Source organism: Excalfactoria chinensis, chromosome 1 (genome assembly GCF_039878825.1).
Source record: "Excalfactoria chinensis isolate bCotChi1 chromosome 1, bCotChi1.hap2, whole genome shotgun sequence".
Lineage (NCBI taxonomy): Eukaryota > Metazoa > Chordata > Aves > Galliformes > Phasianidae > Excalfactoria > Excalfactoria chinensis.
Genome location: NC_092825.1, coordinates 129,363,064 through 129,382,551, shown reverse-complemented (window position 1 = coordinate 129,382,551; position 19,488 = coordinate 129,363,064). Strand labels below are relative to the sequence as shown.

Below are 19,488 nucleotides of genomic sequence, written 5' to 3'. Positions count from 1 at the left end.
AAGAATTCAAACCAGACTCTTTTGCTCCTGTTCAATTTGTTCACTTTAATGTCCCGTTCTGCTTTCATTTAGTCACTTGGCTGTTATTCCACTTCATACTTGTACAACTCTAGGGGCTGTCTTAGGTGAAGTGGCTACAAAGTGAAAAACATTAAATGATTTCATACCTACTAGGAAGATGGAATTTCTCTTCCAAAACTTCAGGGTCACTCATATTGACTTTGTATTTGGAAAATCTACTTCCATCAACTCAGTTCCCAGCTGCCTTTATTCGTCCCAGGGTGACCACTATTTTTGTCATGTCATTTTCTATCCGCACAGTCCTTGCAAGTGTTCAGCACTCTACTTCTGAGACTGATCTTCCATTTTCCGGATAAGGAATTCAATTTCTCTCGTTGATGAGAAGTGATAACAAACTCCTCACTCAGGGACACGTTAAAATGAGAAGAAGTCACAACACAGACACTAACAGTAAATGAAAACTGAAGGTGCGCTACCATGTAGAATCCCTTCCTTCAGGCACTTTTAGTTTTACCAACTGATAGCTTAGCCACACAGCTTTAATGTGAAGTAAAGCTGAAGAGCATCTCCGAGTTTACAAAAACAACATTCTGAAGGGCCTACAGTCTGCAGTGCTACATAAAGTCAGGGTGGGTTACTAAGTGTGGGCTCTAGGCTGCAAACCAGGGAAGGCAGAGGAAAGCACTGCAGCAAGGAGGAGCAGCAGAGAGGGAATTCTCTCTATTCATGTCCATCCTGGCATGTAAAACAAGGCCAAGCTTCAGGATCAAACCCTGGTCCACAACCACTAATCTCTGTGGGTTTGGCTCTCTCCCAGGACAGTGTAGGGGCAGAGCGTAGGCCATGCTACGTATCAGGACTGTTCTTGATGAGCAGTCTTGAAGAAGTCAGCCTATTTCTGATGGGGAAGAAAGCTTAGAAACATGGAAGCCTTGGCTTGTCCTGCTTTATAATGAATTCCTTACATCAGGATCAGGCCAAACTGACCGTACCATTTGATGATTGCAGCCATTTTGAGCAGAACCAATATTTGACAATGTAAGTGGCACCAGTGAGAGGACAGACGTTTACTGGTTCAGTCTTCACATGCAAAACTCTCATTGTGATTTGCTTATCCAGCCCCTCTTTCTATTCCAGCAACAAAGTTACTAGCTTTAAAACTGCAAATAGATTTTTTATCTCAGCATAGTTATAAAAGCCATTTCATTTTACATTGCCAACTTTCAAACGTTTCTTTATACATTGGCTAGGTAAAGCAGTAAGGAGTTGGTGTAGCACAGTGATGAATTAATGACTTGCTCACTAGAGCAAGTTCTTATTTTCCTCTTAAGCAGATACCAGGCCAGACATTTTGGAAGAGCTTAATCAAAATCCTCATCAAAAGCCAAATGAGTGGATTTTAAAGAAAGTTTAATTACAGTGGTCTAACCACCCAGCATGATTTGCTTGATTTGATTAATGTAATGAGGAACACATTTAATGAGAAATGCATTAATTCATTCAAACAAGTGGTTTTATCTGAGGTATTAAGTATCGGCCCAGATTATGTACAGCAGAAACTATTATAGCAAAAATTGGCTGAGGTCAGAGCAGTAGTCATGCCGTAATTACAACCTCTCAGCCATAAGCTGAACTTGTGCAGTGCTTGTCATGATTGAAAAAGCAGGACTCTCGACTCTAAAAAGCCCCCCAAATATAGGGCTTTGCTTCCATTCCACAGCTGGGATCTCCATCCCTTGCTTTTGAATGTTCAGAAAATTCAGGAATTGGAATGGTATTTCTCTGAGTTTCAGATGGTTACACAAGCAGACATTATGAGCAAACAACAAAGCTGGAGCTCAGTGGGCTCCTGACACCACCCACAGCCCTCAAGCAAACAGCCCGTTCCCCATTTTCATTCTCTTCTACCTCTCTCATGCCCTTGTCACTGGGGATTGTACTGTCAGCCCTTCTCTGCTTCTTGGCTGCATCTCCCCACCTCTGCTATTGCCCTCCTCTCTCCTGCGCTGCCCTGGGCATGTTACCTCCTTGACTTCTGCCATACGATGTCTGTATTCAGTCCCTGTTTGTTTTTCCTGTGGTGTCTGCTCTACCTCTGCGTGAGCTGCCTTTCCTGTTGCTTGGTACCGAGTCCATACAGCCCTGAAATGTCTTTGATTTAACAGCATGGTTGCACAGTGGACTTAAACACTATCTATTGCTTGGTCTTACCTCAGCTACCACCAGCAGCTTTGAAACTGCTCTCTCACAGGGAAGGAGGCTGGTACCAGCATCCTCCTGGGATAAGTGCACACTGACGAGTGCGGATAGGCATGAAGGCCATGTTTTGCCTCTTGTTCATCTCCCATTTAAGTCAGCCCAAGTGTGACAGTCAGACACTATTATACATCTGAACACAGGTGCCAACTTTCACCTGCAAGTTTGAAAATTCGGATGAAGACTTTCAAACAAATAAGCTGAAGTGAAGAAAAAGAAACCTCAAAAAAATAGACCTAAGGATTTCTTATTTTCTTTCAGCAGAAGATAAGCAAGCAAAACATTCCTACTGAACTGAAAACCATAATTCTTGGGATTGTTTCTGTTGCTCGCTTTTACATCACGAGGAAAGAAGAGTAAAAATTGGAGTGACACTCCCCTGATTTTAGAGAAATCCTGGAATGTGCTTCATCTGCCTGCTGCACACCAACTGGAACTGGTGAAGTATCACTGGTGTATTAAGTATTTGCACAGAGAAAAGCATTAGCAGTGAGTGCCTCAGCAGTACACTCAACGAGGATGTTCCCAAGGTAAAAGCAATCCTGTCTTGGAACAAGCTACCCTGGTAGCACATACAGACTTCTTTAAACAGCTGCCCCTTGATGTCATATTTGGTACCACTGCATGGAACTCGTAAAACATAAATTAGTAGAGGATCATATCTTAAGATACATTTTCCCACTCTCTCAGCCTGGTCTCAAGGAACCAGCCAACCTTTCTAATCTTGTCATCTGAAGAAAACTTCCCAAGGATCAGTATCTTTGACAGCGCTAGAGTGATAAATGCAAAAAAACTGTCTTTACGGCCCACACAGAAAACACCTTCTACAACAGAACCATGACATCCAGTGGATCCTCAGCATGGCCATCCCAGAATATGCACTTCTTCCCACGTACTACGTGAACTCTGTAGTACAGGAAACTCGCACTGACAATCTGTGTGCAAATGAAAATCTCAGTTAACAACAGGAGAAGGTTTCTCAATACAGCCATTCTGCCTCTGATTTCTCAGCCCTCACTCTCCATAGAATCCTACAAAAGAAACTGCAAAGACAAAAGTCAGAGTTAAAATCCAGAAAATGACTGGATCCCCCAAAAACACCGAATCCAACAACAACGCTGATTTTATGGCATGTTGCAATTTACCTCAGACACTGCTTGCTAATCTCATTTTCTCAGGAGATAATTACCTGTGCATTTCTTCCACCCTGTGTTCAGTAGAGCTGAAGACCTTATTATGACTTCTCTTTCTAACATCCCCTCCGTTCCTTTCATCTTGAAGTACTTGACTGATTATTATAATGAAACTAAACTCAGACAAATTGCTTCCAGTCTTGGCTTATCTGGCAGTTTGCAAGTCATGTCCCTGCTCCTGTTTTTCACCGCTCAACCTTGTCTGTTTTTTCCTCCTAACAGGTGTAGCAATAACATATATTACCTCTCTCCACAGATATTCCTTCCGAGTGTTATAGCTGCTCCCTGTATACCCCCAAATTTGCCCTACCAGACTTCACTTTGGAAATACTGAGTGTGGTTCCAGATATGGCTCCAGTTCTTGATTCACAGATTCCTTTCTGAATAGTAACATGGCTTTTAGTCTGGCGCTATCCAAGCTCTCAACAGCTTCAAAGAGATATTTGGGTTTGATTTGGATTATGCAGAGGGTAGGAGCACAATTTAACTGGCCAAACATCAGTCATTATTTATAAAGGGAAAGGAAGCATCGTTAGTTCAGACCTTCCTTAAATGAAAGTGAAATATGACATGGAGGAGATTCAGGAACATATTGCTCAACACAGTAGAGCACAGTTTTGTACCACTATGTACACTCAGAGATGGCAGATTTAACATCACTTCTCTCCAGTACTTCCCAGGTACTGTACTGATCTTTGGCAATGCTCACCGTATTGAGGCAGTATATTATTTACTTCTCTTTGTGAAGCTCAAAAATCTTAACTCTCCTTCCCTGCATTCAAATTCAGTATAGAATCATAGAATCATTAAGGATGGAAAAGACCTCTGAGATCATCTAGTTCAACTGCCAGGCCATCCCCACCATACCCAATGACCACGTCCCCCAGTACCACATCCACATGGTTCTGGAACACCTCAAGGGACAGTGACTCCACACCCTCCCTGGGCAGCCTGTGCCAGGGCTTAAAGGTGTAACCATTTGGGAACGGCTAACCAGGATCTTATGTAGAAACTCAACGCAAATAAGCATAGGAAATTTTGGTGTGTCCCACATGGGCCTACATAATCGCATGCTAGTTGTAGGAAGTATTAAATATGCTCCTACACAGAGCTCTGAAGCAACATGCAAACATGGGGGGTATACAAGAAGGTATATTCACAGGCCCAAAGGAAAAGCAAGCCTCTTTGTCTCTTCTTCCTACAGCAGTACAAACCAGGTGTGTGATTCCAACAGGCCATTTCATCAGTGGGCTCTGCTAGGCAGCATGGAGATAACTCTCATCAGATAAATGGAAGCTGTTAACCCAAGGAAAACATTTGGTGAAAGCATAAACCCAAAAGGCTGAGTGCTGAGAGCAGCTCTCCACGCTGGCTCTGCTCAGCCAGGTGCATCAGAGCCAGAAGCATGGCTGCCAGGGCTGGCTCCTGCAGGGCTGTGTGCTGCAGTGAGACACTTCTGATGCCCTTCTCCCTGCTTGTCTGTGCCACAGCAATGGCATTTTATGCAAGAAACCCAGATATTTGCAAAGTAGTAAAAGAGCTCCGATTGCTCGCACGTTTCCGCAGGCAGCTTTAGTGGGTCTCTGTCACCTGATGTAATTTCTGCCATGTTGCTTGGCAGACTGCTTGTGACTTGGCCATTTCTTCTTGAGACCTGGGACCTTGTTACAATATCTTTCCACAAACCTGTGAGAACTGGATGCTGGTTATCAGAACAAATAGACACATTCAGCAGGAGAGCAGCACTGCTCATTTATCCTAGAGGGCAAAATAGGAGCAGTACCAGGGAGGGGTGGGGAAAAGACAAAGCATGGAAACAACCCGAGGCACTGCAGGTGATTAAAACCCACTTCTGCCCACAATAGCAGCCTTTACCTTCTCGTTTTTCCTCTCTTCGGCCTTTCCAGCAGCGCTGGGGCTAGCAGGGCTGCCCAGGGGTCCACCACCTGCCTCGCCGTTGAGGTGGGCTGCGCTGACGTTGGGTGGTGTGATGGCAGCTGCGGCAGAGGTGAGGGGGATGAGGGGCCGGGCCCCCGGCGTGGGTGGCTGGTGGCCATGCTGCGGGGAGATGGCAGAGTGAGGCCGGATGGTGGTGGCCGGCAGGCGGGAGGGTGAGCTGGGCGTCCGCAGTGGTGAGACCGTGGCGGTGGGACGCTCTGGCGCTGGCACTGGAGGGTGAGCTGTGAAGGGAGATCAGAGCATGGTTAGGTCCCCACCGTGCTGCCGGACTCAGTGCTAAAAGGACGCTGGGGGCTGTGGGAGACCTACAGCGCTTAGCCTGCACTGAGGATACCTGAGCCTGAAAGTGTTTTTGGCAAAATCCTAGGAATCCCTGAAATGCTAGGGGACAATAAAGCATGGGGCCTAAAGGGTTAGCCTGCACGATCCATGATGACCTTGTAGAAGGCAATTACAAATGGAGGTCTCTTGTTTCAGCCTTAACAAAAAGATCAGCGGCACAAGACTGAGCTGTGCAAGATAAATTAAGCAGGAATTCACTAGAGACTTTCTGAGATCAGCCTCATCTCTGCCAGCAAGGTCCCTTAGAGACTGTGCAGTGCCTTTTAGTCTAGCTTGCCCTTATGAGCCCACACTGGCTGTAACTGCTAGGAACCTGAACTGGTGCTCAGCTGTTTAATGGTAACCACAGCTCACTTCTGAGGCCACCTCTCCAGGGATCTGTGAGCCTGTTGTATGTCCCGTGTTTCAGAAACGTGACAAAGCTCCAGGTCCTTTCCCACAAAGATGTTTCCTTTGACTTCCATATTGGTTGATCGCTTACGTGTAATCTACTTACACTTCAGTTAGGTACAGAGCAGAAGCTGAGTACACACTCAGACATTCCCCCATCTAAATGATTCCCTAGTAGAACTGACTGGCAAATACCCATTTCACAAATTATTTCAAGGTTCCATAATCTGATTTAGTTCTGCACCAGTGCAATATCTGAACATCTGATCATCAACATATTGACCCTCTCAACAGTGACCTGTTCTGCTAGCCAGGGCATCTACCCAGAATGTGAAAGCACACAGTCTAGTCACTGGGCACTCACTTTGCTTTCCCTCCTGCTCTTGTTGCAGCTTTCCAGATGAAGTCCAGCTGAATTATGCTCATTTCCAACAAAAAGCTTTATTTCAACAAGACAAATTTCTTTAACCAAGACAATTGCCCTGAACTGTGGATTCCTTACAAATTTACCTGAAGGATACATTTTAATGCAGGACCAAAAGCAGCTATCGGACTTCCCTGAATCTATAACTAAGCAACAATTGCAGAACAACTCAAACCACTATTTTTTTGTTTCTATAGATAGCAACAGCACCCATTACCAGGGATTAAAATGACAAGGAGTGTCATTTGTCACACTGTCTATACCAGCTGCGTATTTATGAGGTTGGAAGGAAATTTAATCCTTCAGCTTTATGCCATATAATGCTGGACCTGATGGGCAAGAGATCATCAGATTAGCACCTCTAAAGTTTCCATGTTTCTCCCTTGCAGGAACTCTCTAACCCTACAACATTTCTTTTTGTTAACACTGTTCATAGAAAACCAACAAAACTATCATTAACTGGTCTTAAACTTGCAGTGATTTTAGATGTAGCATGAGAAAGGGCCTAAAAGTTGTCATTAGAGACTCCTTCAAGGCTGTTATTATCAGTAATTCCTTTCTCCCTGGATTACCAAGAACATGTATTGGAAAGTGCAATCCATTTCTGGAGAGCCAGAGCACCACTGGTTATCTTGAACTGATTATCTCCTGATTTTCCTGCTTGAAGCTTGTGTAATGAGCAATCTCAGCTGCTAGAAATCTAATTTACTGGGATGGTTAAGCTTGCAGGGTCAAGTTTGAACTACTGGTTGCAGAGAGGAATGGCTTTCCTAAACCTGAAGGAAAAGCACTATAATGGAATTTCACAGTATGTATCTGGATGTGGAAGACTAATTTGATAATAATATTAGGTACATTAATTCTTTCATATAGTCCTCGGTGTTTATAAACACAAAGGAATAAGAAAGCAAGAAAACCAGCAAAATAAAAGGCCTGAGAAAAATCAACAGTGAGCAAAGCTCCCACGTTTTTTTTCTGCAATTTCATCTTCTTACTGTTACAATGCATGGCTTTGCTCTGGGATCTCTGGATCTGGACTGTGCTGCATCAAACATGCTATTAATTAGCAAAGCTCACTGAAGGCTATTTTTGTTCTACACCACTCATATTTCATTTTGGGTGTATTCCTACATTAGTGGCCTTGTGCAAAATTGATTTGTTACTCATACATATTGCAAGCCAACAGAAAACGTGATTTGAATACCGTGCCAGCTTGCTTCTCCTGGAAGGCTTTTCGAAAAGGGAATGTGCATTACCCTGTCCTGCAGGACTTTAGAGACCTTCTTGAGAGGCAGTGGTCCACTATATATCAGTCAGGACATCCATTATGGAGAAAAATACTTCAGGGGAGCCCACCTGCCTGTCCGCATGGGCAAAGAAGGCACTGGGAAGCTCTCAGAAGCTGAGCTGCCAGAGACACTCTCCCTAAGCACCCTGCAAGCGCTGCACGAGAAGGGGCATTGCTGCCCTTGCACTGCAGGAGCAGTGCGTCTTGAGCGTAAAGCAGCAGCCCTTTAAACTACACAAAAGGAGAATAAATAGGTTCTCCCCCAGTGTGACACGGCTGGCATTTAAAGTCCTGCTGATGTTTGCTCAGCAGAAAGAGCTTGCTCAGTTCCAGATTCAGATTCACGTGCATTTGATTACATTTTCTTGTCTTTGGCCTGGACTGCGCAGGAAGTGAGATTAGATGGTCACAGTGGTCCCTTCTGGCTTCAAAAGGTATGAATCCGTGACTTGCACTACACTATATTGCTCATTTGGGTTTGCTTCATTTTTATCAAAGATCTCAGTTTTCTACAGTCACAGCCTTTGCTGATCTGCCTTTGTAAACACCGTGGCTCACATCCCTATAAAATACCAGAAACAAAATGTTTTAAATTCTTCTGTGAAGTTCCACCACAGGATTTACTTTTACTTTATTCAACATCAGAGCTGCTTAACATCAGGGAAGGGGAAATAAATTGTGCTCCAGAAAATTGTGCCATACATCAAAAAGGAAACCCAGAAAGAACAGAGCCACCCCGTTGTGAGAAGCTCTTATTCTTGTTCCAAAAAGGTGGCAGTATTTTTCAGATCTCTTGCTCTATCACTAACACCGGTTCCCCTTCTGCCTAATAAATACCTTTCAGCCCTGAGGCCCAACGAAATGCTTCCTAATTTCAAGATGTGTGTTCCTTGCTCTGTGATATGGGCAGTATTTCTCCGTCAGCGTGCCGACCGCACTTGGGACTGCTAATCTCCTTAGTATGCAGGGTGCTTGCTTTCGCTCAGATAAATTGAATAAATATTTGTAAACACTGTAATCTATTTCAGCTGTAGCAACAGAACAATCTGATAAACACAACGTGGTTCCCAGAGATCAATAGAAGCCTATAAATATTACAAGCAAATAAAGCACACTCTATTCCGTGCGGAGCTGTGCTGGAACTGGTGAAAGCAAGCTGCAGGAATGGGCAGCTTGGGGAGGCTGTGGAGGCTCCCGCAGGAACACGTACGTACCCATCTGCATGGCGCTGCGGGTCTGGCTGGAGGGCTGCTGTGCTGAGTACCTCAGGCAGTTGTTCAGCTGCGGAGAGGCTGCCTGTAGCTGGGGATGCGTTTGAGGAGTTGTGATGGGGACGGCTGGCCTGACAGCTGTGGTGGCAGCGGCGGCGGCGTGCACAGCCCCGACGGGGTGGATGGATCCTGGGGCTCCTTTTGGGGCCTGAGCTCCCACGGCTGTGCTGGCCCTGGGCTGCCCGGCTCCCACTGGCACCCTGTGAGGAGATGGAGATCACGGACATTGACAACCAGGCACCATGCTGATGGGCATCCCCACTTACTCGACAAGGTACTCCCTCGGGTATTTGTACCCTTACAGGACACAATAGGTAAACCAGAGGACATTTTTACCCCCTCACCCCATGCGAAGAAGTGTGGGGTGAAAACAGAAAAGATAACTTTTCCAACCATTTTTTTTCTTAAGCTACACTTCCGTCTATATAATTTCTACTGAAAATGCAAATCTGAGTACAGAAGAAATTATCTCTCAAATACTGTTTTATGGGCCTGAAGCTATTTTACAGGCAGTGATGGAGCAATAATTAAAACAGACTTGGAGATCTTCCTTAGGACCAAACCTGCATACAGCCTCATGGGTGGGAAACAAGTCAGAAAGCAGCAAATTGGTGTGTAGCTTCTAAAGGTGACTGAAAAGCAGCAGGCTTGCCAGGGGTGGGCATGCCTGAGCTCCGACCTTACCTGTGCAACCAGCCCTAACTTAGACTTGCTAAGGACACAGAAAAGGCAAGAGAGTGTAGCTGCCCTTACTGGGAAGGAAATTCAGACAATAATTGGCCCCTCTTTTCCTGCTATCTTAAGCTGCATGTATAACTCTTCTCTCATCTGAATGACCATGAAGACCTCAACAGGGAGGAAAGAGGTCATGCAGTGAGTTCAATCTAAATCACATCTCATTCCTCTTACCATGGAGCTAGAAACTCTTTGACCAGGGAAGGAGGACATCAATGGACAAATCTGACTGCTGCTCAGCAAATCTTGCTGAGTTTCTTATTCAGGTTGCTGACTAATTTCCCAGCAGGAGACGCTACAAAACAGAGGTATTTTGTGCTGTCCTCCTTTCCTTGGTTGCTCCATGTGCCAAGGGCTTCCGCCAGCAAAGGGCAGCGAAGGGGGATATGATGCAGAACAAATTAAGGAGGAACTGGAAATAAGACATTGTCGGATGTGAGAGAAAGAGGAGGATATAATAGACAGAGTAAAAGACCAACATATGGGGGTGAGATTGGGAAAACTACTGGGGTCCCAAGCAGTTGTGTGGGAGAGGCACTAAGAGGGAGTATGCTGAACAATCAGGTGCAGTCCAGAGGATAAGACAGACTGGGGAAGGAACCCCAAGAAAAGACTGGAGGGAGGAAAAGCCAAATATGAGTGAAATTCTGATAGAGAGGCCAAAGGACAGGTGGGAGATATGGTTAGAAGGTTCAGAAAACAGCTGTCCCCTCTGCCCCTTCTATTAAAAAAGAAAAACACAGGAAGAAAAACAGCACTGTAGTGTTGGTGTCATATAAAATCTAGACAGGGTTTACTTGGATTACATTTTGCTTCAGACACTTTTCGTCAGACTTCAGGTAGGAAGAGACTAGGAACCCCACCAGCTGGAAATCATGACTGTCATCTGCCTTAAGCTGGCAGTGTAGGAGCAAGGTTCAGCTTGAGCTGGCTTGGCCATCTGTGCTAGATTGGGTTTGCCAGAAAAGGACACCTAATAGTCCACTGAGGGCTGCCTTTCGGCAAATATACACCAACAGGCACATAAACTTAATTTGTGACTGCAGTAGAGCTGGATGGAAGCTGGATATGGCAAATTTTCTCTGCTGCCCTTTGTCTGTCAGTCTACCTGAAGGGGCTTGCCCTTTTCTCACCCTGCTTTCCTCACACGTGCTCTGACAGCTTGTAAATCTAGTTCACTGTTATTAAATTCACGGTCAACTTCTTTTTCTTGCGTTTTGTAAGGAGTGGCAGAAAACCATGTATGAATCTAACCCTCTGCTTTGCTGTCAAAATGAAGGGGAACAAAGCAAGTTTAAAGTGCAGCAAATAAGGTATTTTGTTGCTAGCAGATTTTTCTTGCTGCTCTCGCTGACAGTGATTTACACAGGAACTTAATTAGCGCACAGGATCATAAATATAATCATAAAGCTGCTTTTGGGCTTTGTGGAAAGGACTTTTGCCCTTCAGCACTTTTGTGTCTTGCTCTAGCTGTGACATGCTGCATTTAATAAAGTCTTGCTGATTCAGATCAACAACACTTCAGCACGAATCGCTTTACTAATTAAGAGCTGAAGAGACAAGGAGTGAAGGCTGCTGAGGGCCTCTATAAAATCAGGTAAATACATTTAGGTTGATGAGCAGTGAAGACCCCATGAAGTTATGATTTATTTTTATTTTTTTAGCTAAAATGAAGTATTAGGACTGTATTAGGCTTAGTCATCATCATCTCATATGTTGTTTATTTTGCTCTTGCCCAGATCACACATTACAGACTTCATATAAACTGAAGATGGAAGAAACCTGGACCAGTTTTTGAAGATCAGCACTCTCTGAGTGGTGGAGTACCTTTCTCTGAAGAAAAACAAAAGATGGGGGGATCGCGTGCCTATAGGAGGATGCAATGACAGTGCGTGAGATGAGCTCAATTTGCAAACCCAGAGTTGCTCTAAAGGAATGATGGGCAAACACGTGGCAGCATTTGTCTGCAAGGAGCATATGTGGCAAAGCAGCTGGGGACGCCTGTGAACTTTCTCCTCACATTTCAGACTACCTCAAAGCAGGCTATGGATCAGAAACACTTTGATTTGCTCTTCTCCAATACCTAACTCTGACAAATGGCTTTCCTCCCCATACATGCTGCTCTTTCCTTTTCTCATCTCATGCAACAGGTAGTTAAAATGAAATTACTTGCTGAACTCTTCTATCACTTCTGAACACTAATGTTAGTCTTGTCCTAAATGATCCAAAAGCTCTGATTTCAGAAAAACTAAATCTAGGTCAGGAGCTACTACAAAGCAAGCCACAAGAATTCCTTGCTCTGTTTAGTCCTGCCACATGACCAGTAGTTAGGAAACAATGCAAAATAAGTAGCAAATAGATTGCAGAATCATAAAATCACTGAAGTTGGATGGAACTTTTAAAGATCATCTAGTCCAACTCCCCAGCAGTGAATGGGGATGCCACACCTACAGCTTGACTGTGTTGCTCAGAGCCCTGTCAAGCCTGGCCTTGAGTGTTGCCAGGGGTAGAATCACGGAATCACAGAACAGCCCAGGTTGGAAGGGACCTCAAGGATCATGAATCTCCAATCCCCCTTCCACAGACAGGGCCACCAACCTCCTCATTTAATATAAGTGTAGGTCTAGTGCATAGGGAAGGGCATCCACTCCTCCATGGTTGACTTATTCCAGTGCCACACCATCCTTATTGTAAAGAAAGCTTTTTTTTTTTTCTTTGTATCTAATCTAAATCTCCCACTCTTTTAGTTTGAAACCATCTTCCCTTGTCCTGTCATAGCAGACCCTGCTGAATATTTTGTTTCCTTCTGTGCAATAATAAAAGCTGGGAATGTCAGACTGTAAAATTGGGGGTTGTAAATGCTGTCACCTAAAGCAACTCTTCTGAGAGTGTGGAAAACTGATGCTGCACCAGCAAGTCACATTACTCAAGTCCGGGACGGACTAGAAAATTTTAGGTATGGGGAACGTGATTTAAAAGCAGAGCCACCTTGTTTTCAGCATTCTCCAGGCACCGAATCCTTCCTACCCTATCTCAGGCACCTCCACCTTGGCTGGCAGTCCTCACCTGGAAACAGGTGTCACATAGTTTCCTGGGAAGACCCCAGACATGCCGCTCCTCAGAGATGTCCCCTTGAACCAGCCATCCTGGCACTTCTCAATGACTCGGTACATCTCGCCTTTGCGGAGTTCCAGCTCATCAGTCTTCTGGGGTTTGTAGGCATACAGGGCCAGGTAGCTGCAAGGAGAGGTCACACAAAGAAAACACACAGCTGACATCAGCCACCGCCTGTCCCAACTCAGCTCCAGCCCTGTGGAGCAGAAGGTGAGCAGATACACTGCTCTGAAGCGGTGTTTGGAACAGGGCATCATTACAGCACAAGGAACAAGGAATGGCAGAGACAGATCAGCTGTGTGCTGAGACAATAAGGGAATAGCAAATGAGATTAGAGGGAGGGGGTAATTTAGAGATTAGCAAGGCAAACTTCCCACATGGGGTGCAACTGAAGCAAAACACTGCCACAAAGCATCACTCAGCTCAAGAATTTAGTAGCAATCTCAGAAGAAGAAGCAGTTGCAGTCAGTGCAACCAGGACCCAGGCAGGAAGGCTTCCCAAGGTCTAACATCTGGATGAAGCATACATTCCTGTGCCTCAGGGTGTGAGCCATCTCTACTGTGGATTCTCCGAAGAAGATTTTCTTATGGGTAGGCTACCTCACAAATGTTAAAGGCTGCTTTTCTTGCACTTTTCTCTGAGCTACTTATGCTGGGTAGTTTTAGAAACAACACACTGAACTGTTTTAATGTAGTTTGGTAATACTTGAACAGTGTGGGAAAAGCAAAAAATGACAGAGGCTGACACAGCTCAGTGGTAGAATGTGGTTGTGGATGTTTTCTATGCAAGTATACTCAAATTTATTTAATGCCAGTCCCAGTATATAGAGTCTTTTATTTATTTAATTACAGCTTTTATTTATTCCCTTTGTTTAGAATCTTTCTTTTTATCTCTCTTTTGTTCTTCCGCTGCTACTTCGGGGACGTGTCTAATGTTGTGAAATGACTACAACATAAAGTCCCTGAAGGTATTATCTCTGCTTAGAGATATCCTTGTTGAAAATTAAGAATGATTGCTCGCACTACGGGGAATAACAGAAAGCCTGGATAGGATAGCAAGAATGTACATGCAGAACAACACTTCCTTTGTAAACACCAATCTTTTTTGGTACTGTCACCTTTATACAAATGCATAATGGGATTTCTGGTGATTCTTGATCAAGGTTGTACATTGAGTTTTGGGTTTTCTTTTGTCTTTGTGTTTGACAGGTACAGAGAGATTAGGACAAATGGGGAAACACTTATGGGAAGTGCATTTACACTACAAAGTGCAGCAGAATGCATTTAGGCTCAGGGGTGGGTGAGAAGAGGTTTGCTGCCCAACTTACAGTTGCAAACCAGAGAAATAATGAAAACTATAACCACTGTGATTTTAGACTTGCAGCCAATAAAAATGACACATGACTTTTTACATTTGCTTTCTAGGAAATACAATTGCTGAATAAATCCTGTTAGTTTTCCTGATTCTACTCCCTTATGTCACCAGCAGATTTCCTTATTTTGATTCTGAAGGCAGTAAATAAACAGCAGTAATGAGCAGGATATGAAATATTTGGTAACGGCTCCTTGGGGCATCCTTAGGCTGATGTGCCTGGCCATATTTACCACGTGCATGGGGTACAAAGACCTAATCAGAAACTGTATTTCACTAATCAACAGATGGAAGAAACCATCCTGCACATTTTTTGCTTAGGTCTATATAATTAGGTGGTCCTGAGCAGATCTGCTGTTGTTCACCTGAAGAAAAACATGAGGCTACATCTGAACTGCAGAACATTAAAGCATATCACCCTGACATGAAATAAGGTTACATGCTTCAGTGCTAATCCTTCAGCACAGAGCCCTGCAAGGACATAACTCAAAGTGTTGAGAACTGCATTCACTTGAGGGAGCAAAAAGTGTGGCTTCAACTTCTCCTTTTAAAATCACTGGTTAAATTTGGCTCATGTTCAGGAGCTAGGGGTAAATTAGGGGTCAAGGACAGAACGTTTTAGATGGTCACGGTCACTAAGCCCCTTTCCCAAAGGACTACACCTAATAATGTAATTTACAGGTTGAGATGCTGGAAGAAGGTTCAGAGAAAAATGCCCTAATGTGGATTATAAGCTGCTTTCTTTTGCATCTGTCTCCACCTCTCCTATGAGTTTCTTTCTATTCTCCTTTGCAAACTCTCCCAGCTTGGTTCCCTAAAAATGTCCAAGAAAGAGCACGCGGCTCACAGTCTTGGCCTGCGAGAACAATCTGTGAGTCCAGTTATAGTGCAAAACTCCCACAGCCCTGTCTAGTGCTGTGCTTCCCCAAGTCTAGTACAGCCTTCAGATAATGTTAACTCTTTGACCAGAGCTTGGATTGTCAATGCAAAATGTCTGAATGGACGATGAGGCTGCTTCTCAGGAGAGATGGCAAGAATGGAAGGGAGCAGGGGAGGGCTGCTGAGGCACAAGGGCAGAGGCACTGCCATAGAACTAGGAATTGGCCTGATTCAGCAACTAAATATCAGAAATACTGCTGATTGTGGCACCATTTGAAATAAACTTTTGCTCTGCGGTGTGTCACACACGCTTCAACTGGGTGTCTGTAGGGTGATGATGTGACCTCTCTGTGGGGTACCCAGTGACGTGTAGTACCCCACAGGTGTGCAGGCCCTACAGTGGTACCCAAGAACAACTTCTTCTTTGCTCTGCTCCAATTTCACCATTCTTCCTAAAGCAGATTTCCTATATTATTTTAAAAGATAATTTCTGAATTCAGACATTATTTTACCCATTAAAAAGAAAAACAAAACATCTAAACTAAAATACTGGTACGCGTGTGTATGTGTCTATATAGTTCTACTGCTTACATGAAGCATGTGCGATCAGAGGAAAGGGTTCAGAAGTTTGACTATACAGGTAACAAATAAGCCAGTTGGACTGGAAGAGATTTGTTTGAACAAAGGCTATCATTTTGTTCTGTACCTAGTCAATTTTCTGTTTTTCCACACGCTATATAACAAGCTCACATGCCCACGATACCCTTGCACTTTATATGTTTGTTTGATGCCTTTGTTGATGGAAAAAAATGCAAATGGGTCATCTTTTTCTGGTTAATGATCAATGTACCAGATGCTTGATTACCTGGGACTACATCTTTCACAGAGCTTTAGCTGAATGAAGAAGGAAGATTTTCCCTAGTTGAGAGGCATTCAATTTCCTTAACGGTGATTCATGTAGCTGTAATAAATATACCAGGAGTCTAAAAGGGCTCACACAGAAAGGGAAGTCTTGCTTCTCATGATTCATTTTTCACCTTCATCAGAGGCTGAGTTGTGTAAGAAACTGTGTTTATCTCTCTTTTCAGTGCTTCTGATCTGAGATTCATGCGTGTAGATTTCAAACACATGCACACATGCACATGATTGGATACAAAGAGTAAGAAGTGAGTGAGACGAGCTGGCTGCTTACATATTGAGGGGAAGCTGGACCTTCGGTGGTATTCCCTGATCTCCAATTATTGCACTTGTCCTGGGACCAGCCACCGTGGCCGTTCCAATCGAGGAGGAATCCTGAAAATAGACAAGAACATGCAAGGATTAAGGCTGAAGCTCACCGTTACCTGAAACAGAAATGAAGGCACATCATTTCTCAATTCACAGACTTTCTACTTTCATAATGCTGCACTAAAAAACCTTCTAGCCTTAACACATTCTAGAAGCACGTTTCCGACAGAGGGGATATTAGCTTATTAGCTGCATTTCTATGTACGTGTCAGAGAAATTCAGATGTAATCCGTGTGCAAACCTTAACTTTTAGGAAACAAAACTACTTGACTGCTCTCTAAAATCAGCTTGACACGCAGCAACAGATCTTTGCTTCATATATATGGCAGAGCTAGACGTGGGATGTGCAATAGTTTACCTGAGAAAAAGATATTTTACTAAGTCCAGCCAAACGCTGGATGCACATCCATCTGTAAAATGGATCTACGAATCCAAGATTTATATACAAAATGCAGATCCAGACAGAGCCTCTTCCACGCAGCAAAGATTCTGAGCGGTACACAGACCTCCAGTGCAGCATTTTTCTTTCCAAATACTATCTAACAAACAGTAAATTTTGGTCTATTTTAGGAACAGAAACACAGAGACATTTCTTTGCACTTACAAATGACACTGAACTAAACCAAGACACACATTGCTACTTAATTAAAGGATTTCAAGGTCACCTCATTCCAGAGAAGCCCACATAATTATTACAGTGTCATGTCTTGATATCTCATTGCTAATTTATATTGCTTTGCTGAATATTAACATAATATCATTAAGAAATCAAGCAGTGAAATATGAAGACTCTGCTCTGTGACTCCCCAGCTTTTGGCAACAGGCAGCAAGCTGTCTCCTCTCTCACCAACATCCGCACTCAATCATGAAGTTGTAGTGACAAGTACATCTCCTTTTTCTCATTACTTCCCCACTTTCTGGCTGCACATTCAAACAAGGAAGATTCCAGGCAGCTCTTAGCCTTATGTGTAAAAGTAAGTATTCTTTCCAGTTCTGCAGCTAAGGCTCTATTAATTCTGCCTGTCACATCAGTGAGGTAGTAACAACCCACCCAAAAATGTAGGCATAGCTGGGGCATCATCCCTCACTTGTTTCGAGCTTGTTAATGAGGAGGATGCTGGGCAGAGAGACAGAGTACACATTTTACCCAGCTGAGAAATCATCTGGAGCAAACTTCTTCACGTTGTGCCACCAGCGTGTGTCTTGTGGGAGCTGCAGGAGCTGCCTCCAAGAGATGTACTATCCTCCCCTTAGATCATGCAGCCCTCTCTCTGCACACCTCTGCTCAACCCCAGAGCAGCTGTGTTAGCACCAGCCATTTGCTCGTTTTTGCTGAAGGTGGTGGCTACCGCAACATCATTGCTGGAAACACGAGCCCAGATTCTTTCTATTTGTTATTATGCTTGTGCTAGCATACAGTCCTAGGGATTAAAACATAATTATCATCGTTCCTTTCCTCCCTTGACCAAATTGAAGAAGTCTGCATAGCCCTGCGTGTTTTCTATCCATTTGATTTTTGCCTGTTTTCAGGTTTCTTGCCTGTTGTCTGTTACTGTAATACCGCTGCATCTGGTGCTGCTACCTTGGACTCTACAAACTGTTCATTTTTGCCGCTTTGCTCAGCTTAGTATCATATGCATCTGAACTCTAAATCAGTGCCTGCTTCCTGATTATGGTTCAGTTTTTCTATAGCTGCTCCCCCCTGCAGGCTTTGACACGATGGAGTTCTTGCCAGTCTGCCTACGTCCCAGCTTCTCAGCATCAAGTTTTACTCTGCGGGACCCAATGGCCTTCTACAGCGCTGAATCCAGCTCATCTGTTCGTGTCTTGGCGTTGCCTTTCAGACAAGTACTGTTCTCAGCAGCTCCATGCACCCCATGCTCTGTGATGAGTTCTCTCAGTGGCTGCCTGATTGCTGCTACGTGCCTGAAAGTTCACTGCTTTGCATTTACAGCCCCTGACACAGTTGGTGAAGGCTTTCTAAGCCCCCTCTTTCAGGCTTCCCATTCTCTGTTTCATTAATAACTAGTTAGCTCATATTACAAGATACAACGCTGCAAGATTGTTTTGAAAGATAATAATTTGAGAAGATTAGCAGACACTGACTATTGTGAGAGACTCAGCTATTATGTCCCTACACTTTTGATTACCTTCGCTAAAAGCTTAACTTTCTGCTTCCCCTTTCCATAGTTTTATGCAGGTCTCTGCAGCTGCACTGGCAGCTCTCCTGGAGCACACAGAAGGCAGCAGGACTGTTTTCCTCCTTCCTATAGCCCTACAGCCAGGTTGTACTTTCATTATCATGATCTAAGGAACAAGGTACTAAACAGAGGCATTCCCATTCCCCATTCACAGGAATGGGAATCTGAGACAACACTCTGATTTTTTGTTCTTTATTGGATAACCTTTGGGAAGTCTGTGTACTCATCCATCCTTTCTAATGGCCTAATGTACAGACATTACACGGAGGAGGCCCCAACACTGCAGCATTGGGATACTCGTCCTTCCTGTACCTCTGCTGCTCGCTGTCACTAAGCCTCACTGAGAGGAGATGTCTCTCACAGTCAGGTTTTTAAGAGGCACTGATAAAAACAGGCATCTCACAGAGTTTGCTCAGAGAGGCACTAAGAAGTATTTCTCACCGATTCCCACAGATTTTAATGCAACCTAAGTAATAGAACTCATTTCTGAAAATGCCTTTTAGTGGCCCTCTGTATCCTTATGAGCCTCTAATGCCTTTAAATGCTTGGCCACTGAGCTTCCAGACAAGGCCTGCTGTGTAATCACACTCCTCATTAGGAGGACATCTACCTAGTGATGGTGTGCAGCTTTCTCAGTTAGACCCTGCCAATGTTCACCCCAGGTACTTAGGCTACTACACAACTGACTCATTCCCTTCCATCTGGCATCCTCCAGATGGACTCACCATGATGCAAATCCCCAACTCAACAGCAAGT

At 44.1% G+C, this 19,488-nt stretch overlaps 1 protein-coding gene across 3 annotated transcripts in view; it reads right to left on the bottom strand.

The window, feature by feature from the left end:
• The window catches only part of SH3RF3 (SH3 domain containing ring finger 3), a 236,959-nt gene that overhangs the window by 32,223 nt on the left and 185,248 nt on the right, over nt 1-19,488 (bottom strand). For all 3 annotated transcript variants that reach the window (XM_072347454.1, XM_072347435.1, XM_072347445.1), the window contains exons 5-8: nt 16,437-16,537; nt 12,946-13,116; nt 9,088-9,344; nt 5,346-5,650 (exon numbers count right to left, since the gene is read on the bottom strand). In XM_072347454.1, coding sequence (XP_072203555.1) covers nt 5,346-5,650; nt 9,088-9,344; nt 12,946-13,116; nt 16,437-16,537 — 834 coding nt within the window. The remainder of the gene's footprint in view (nt 1-5,345; nt 5,651-9,087; nt 9,345-12,945; nt 13,117-16,436; nt 16,538-19,488) is intronic.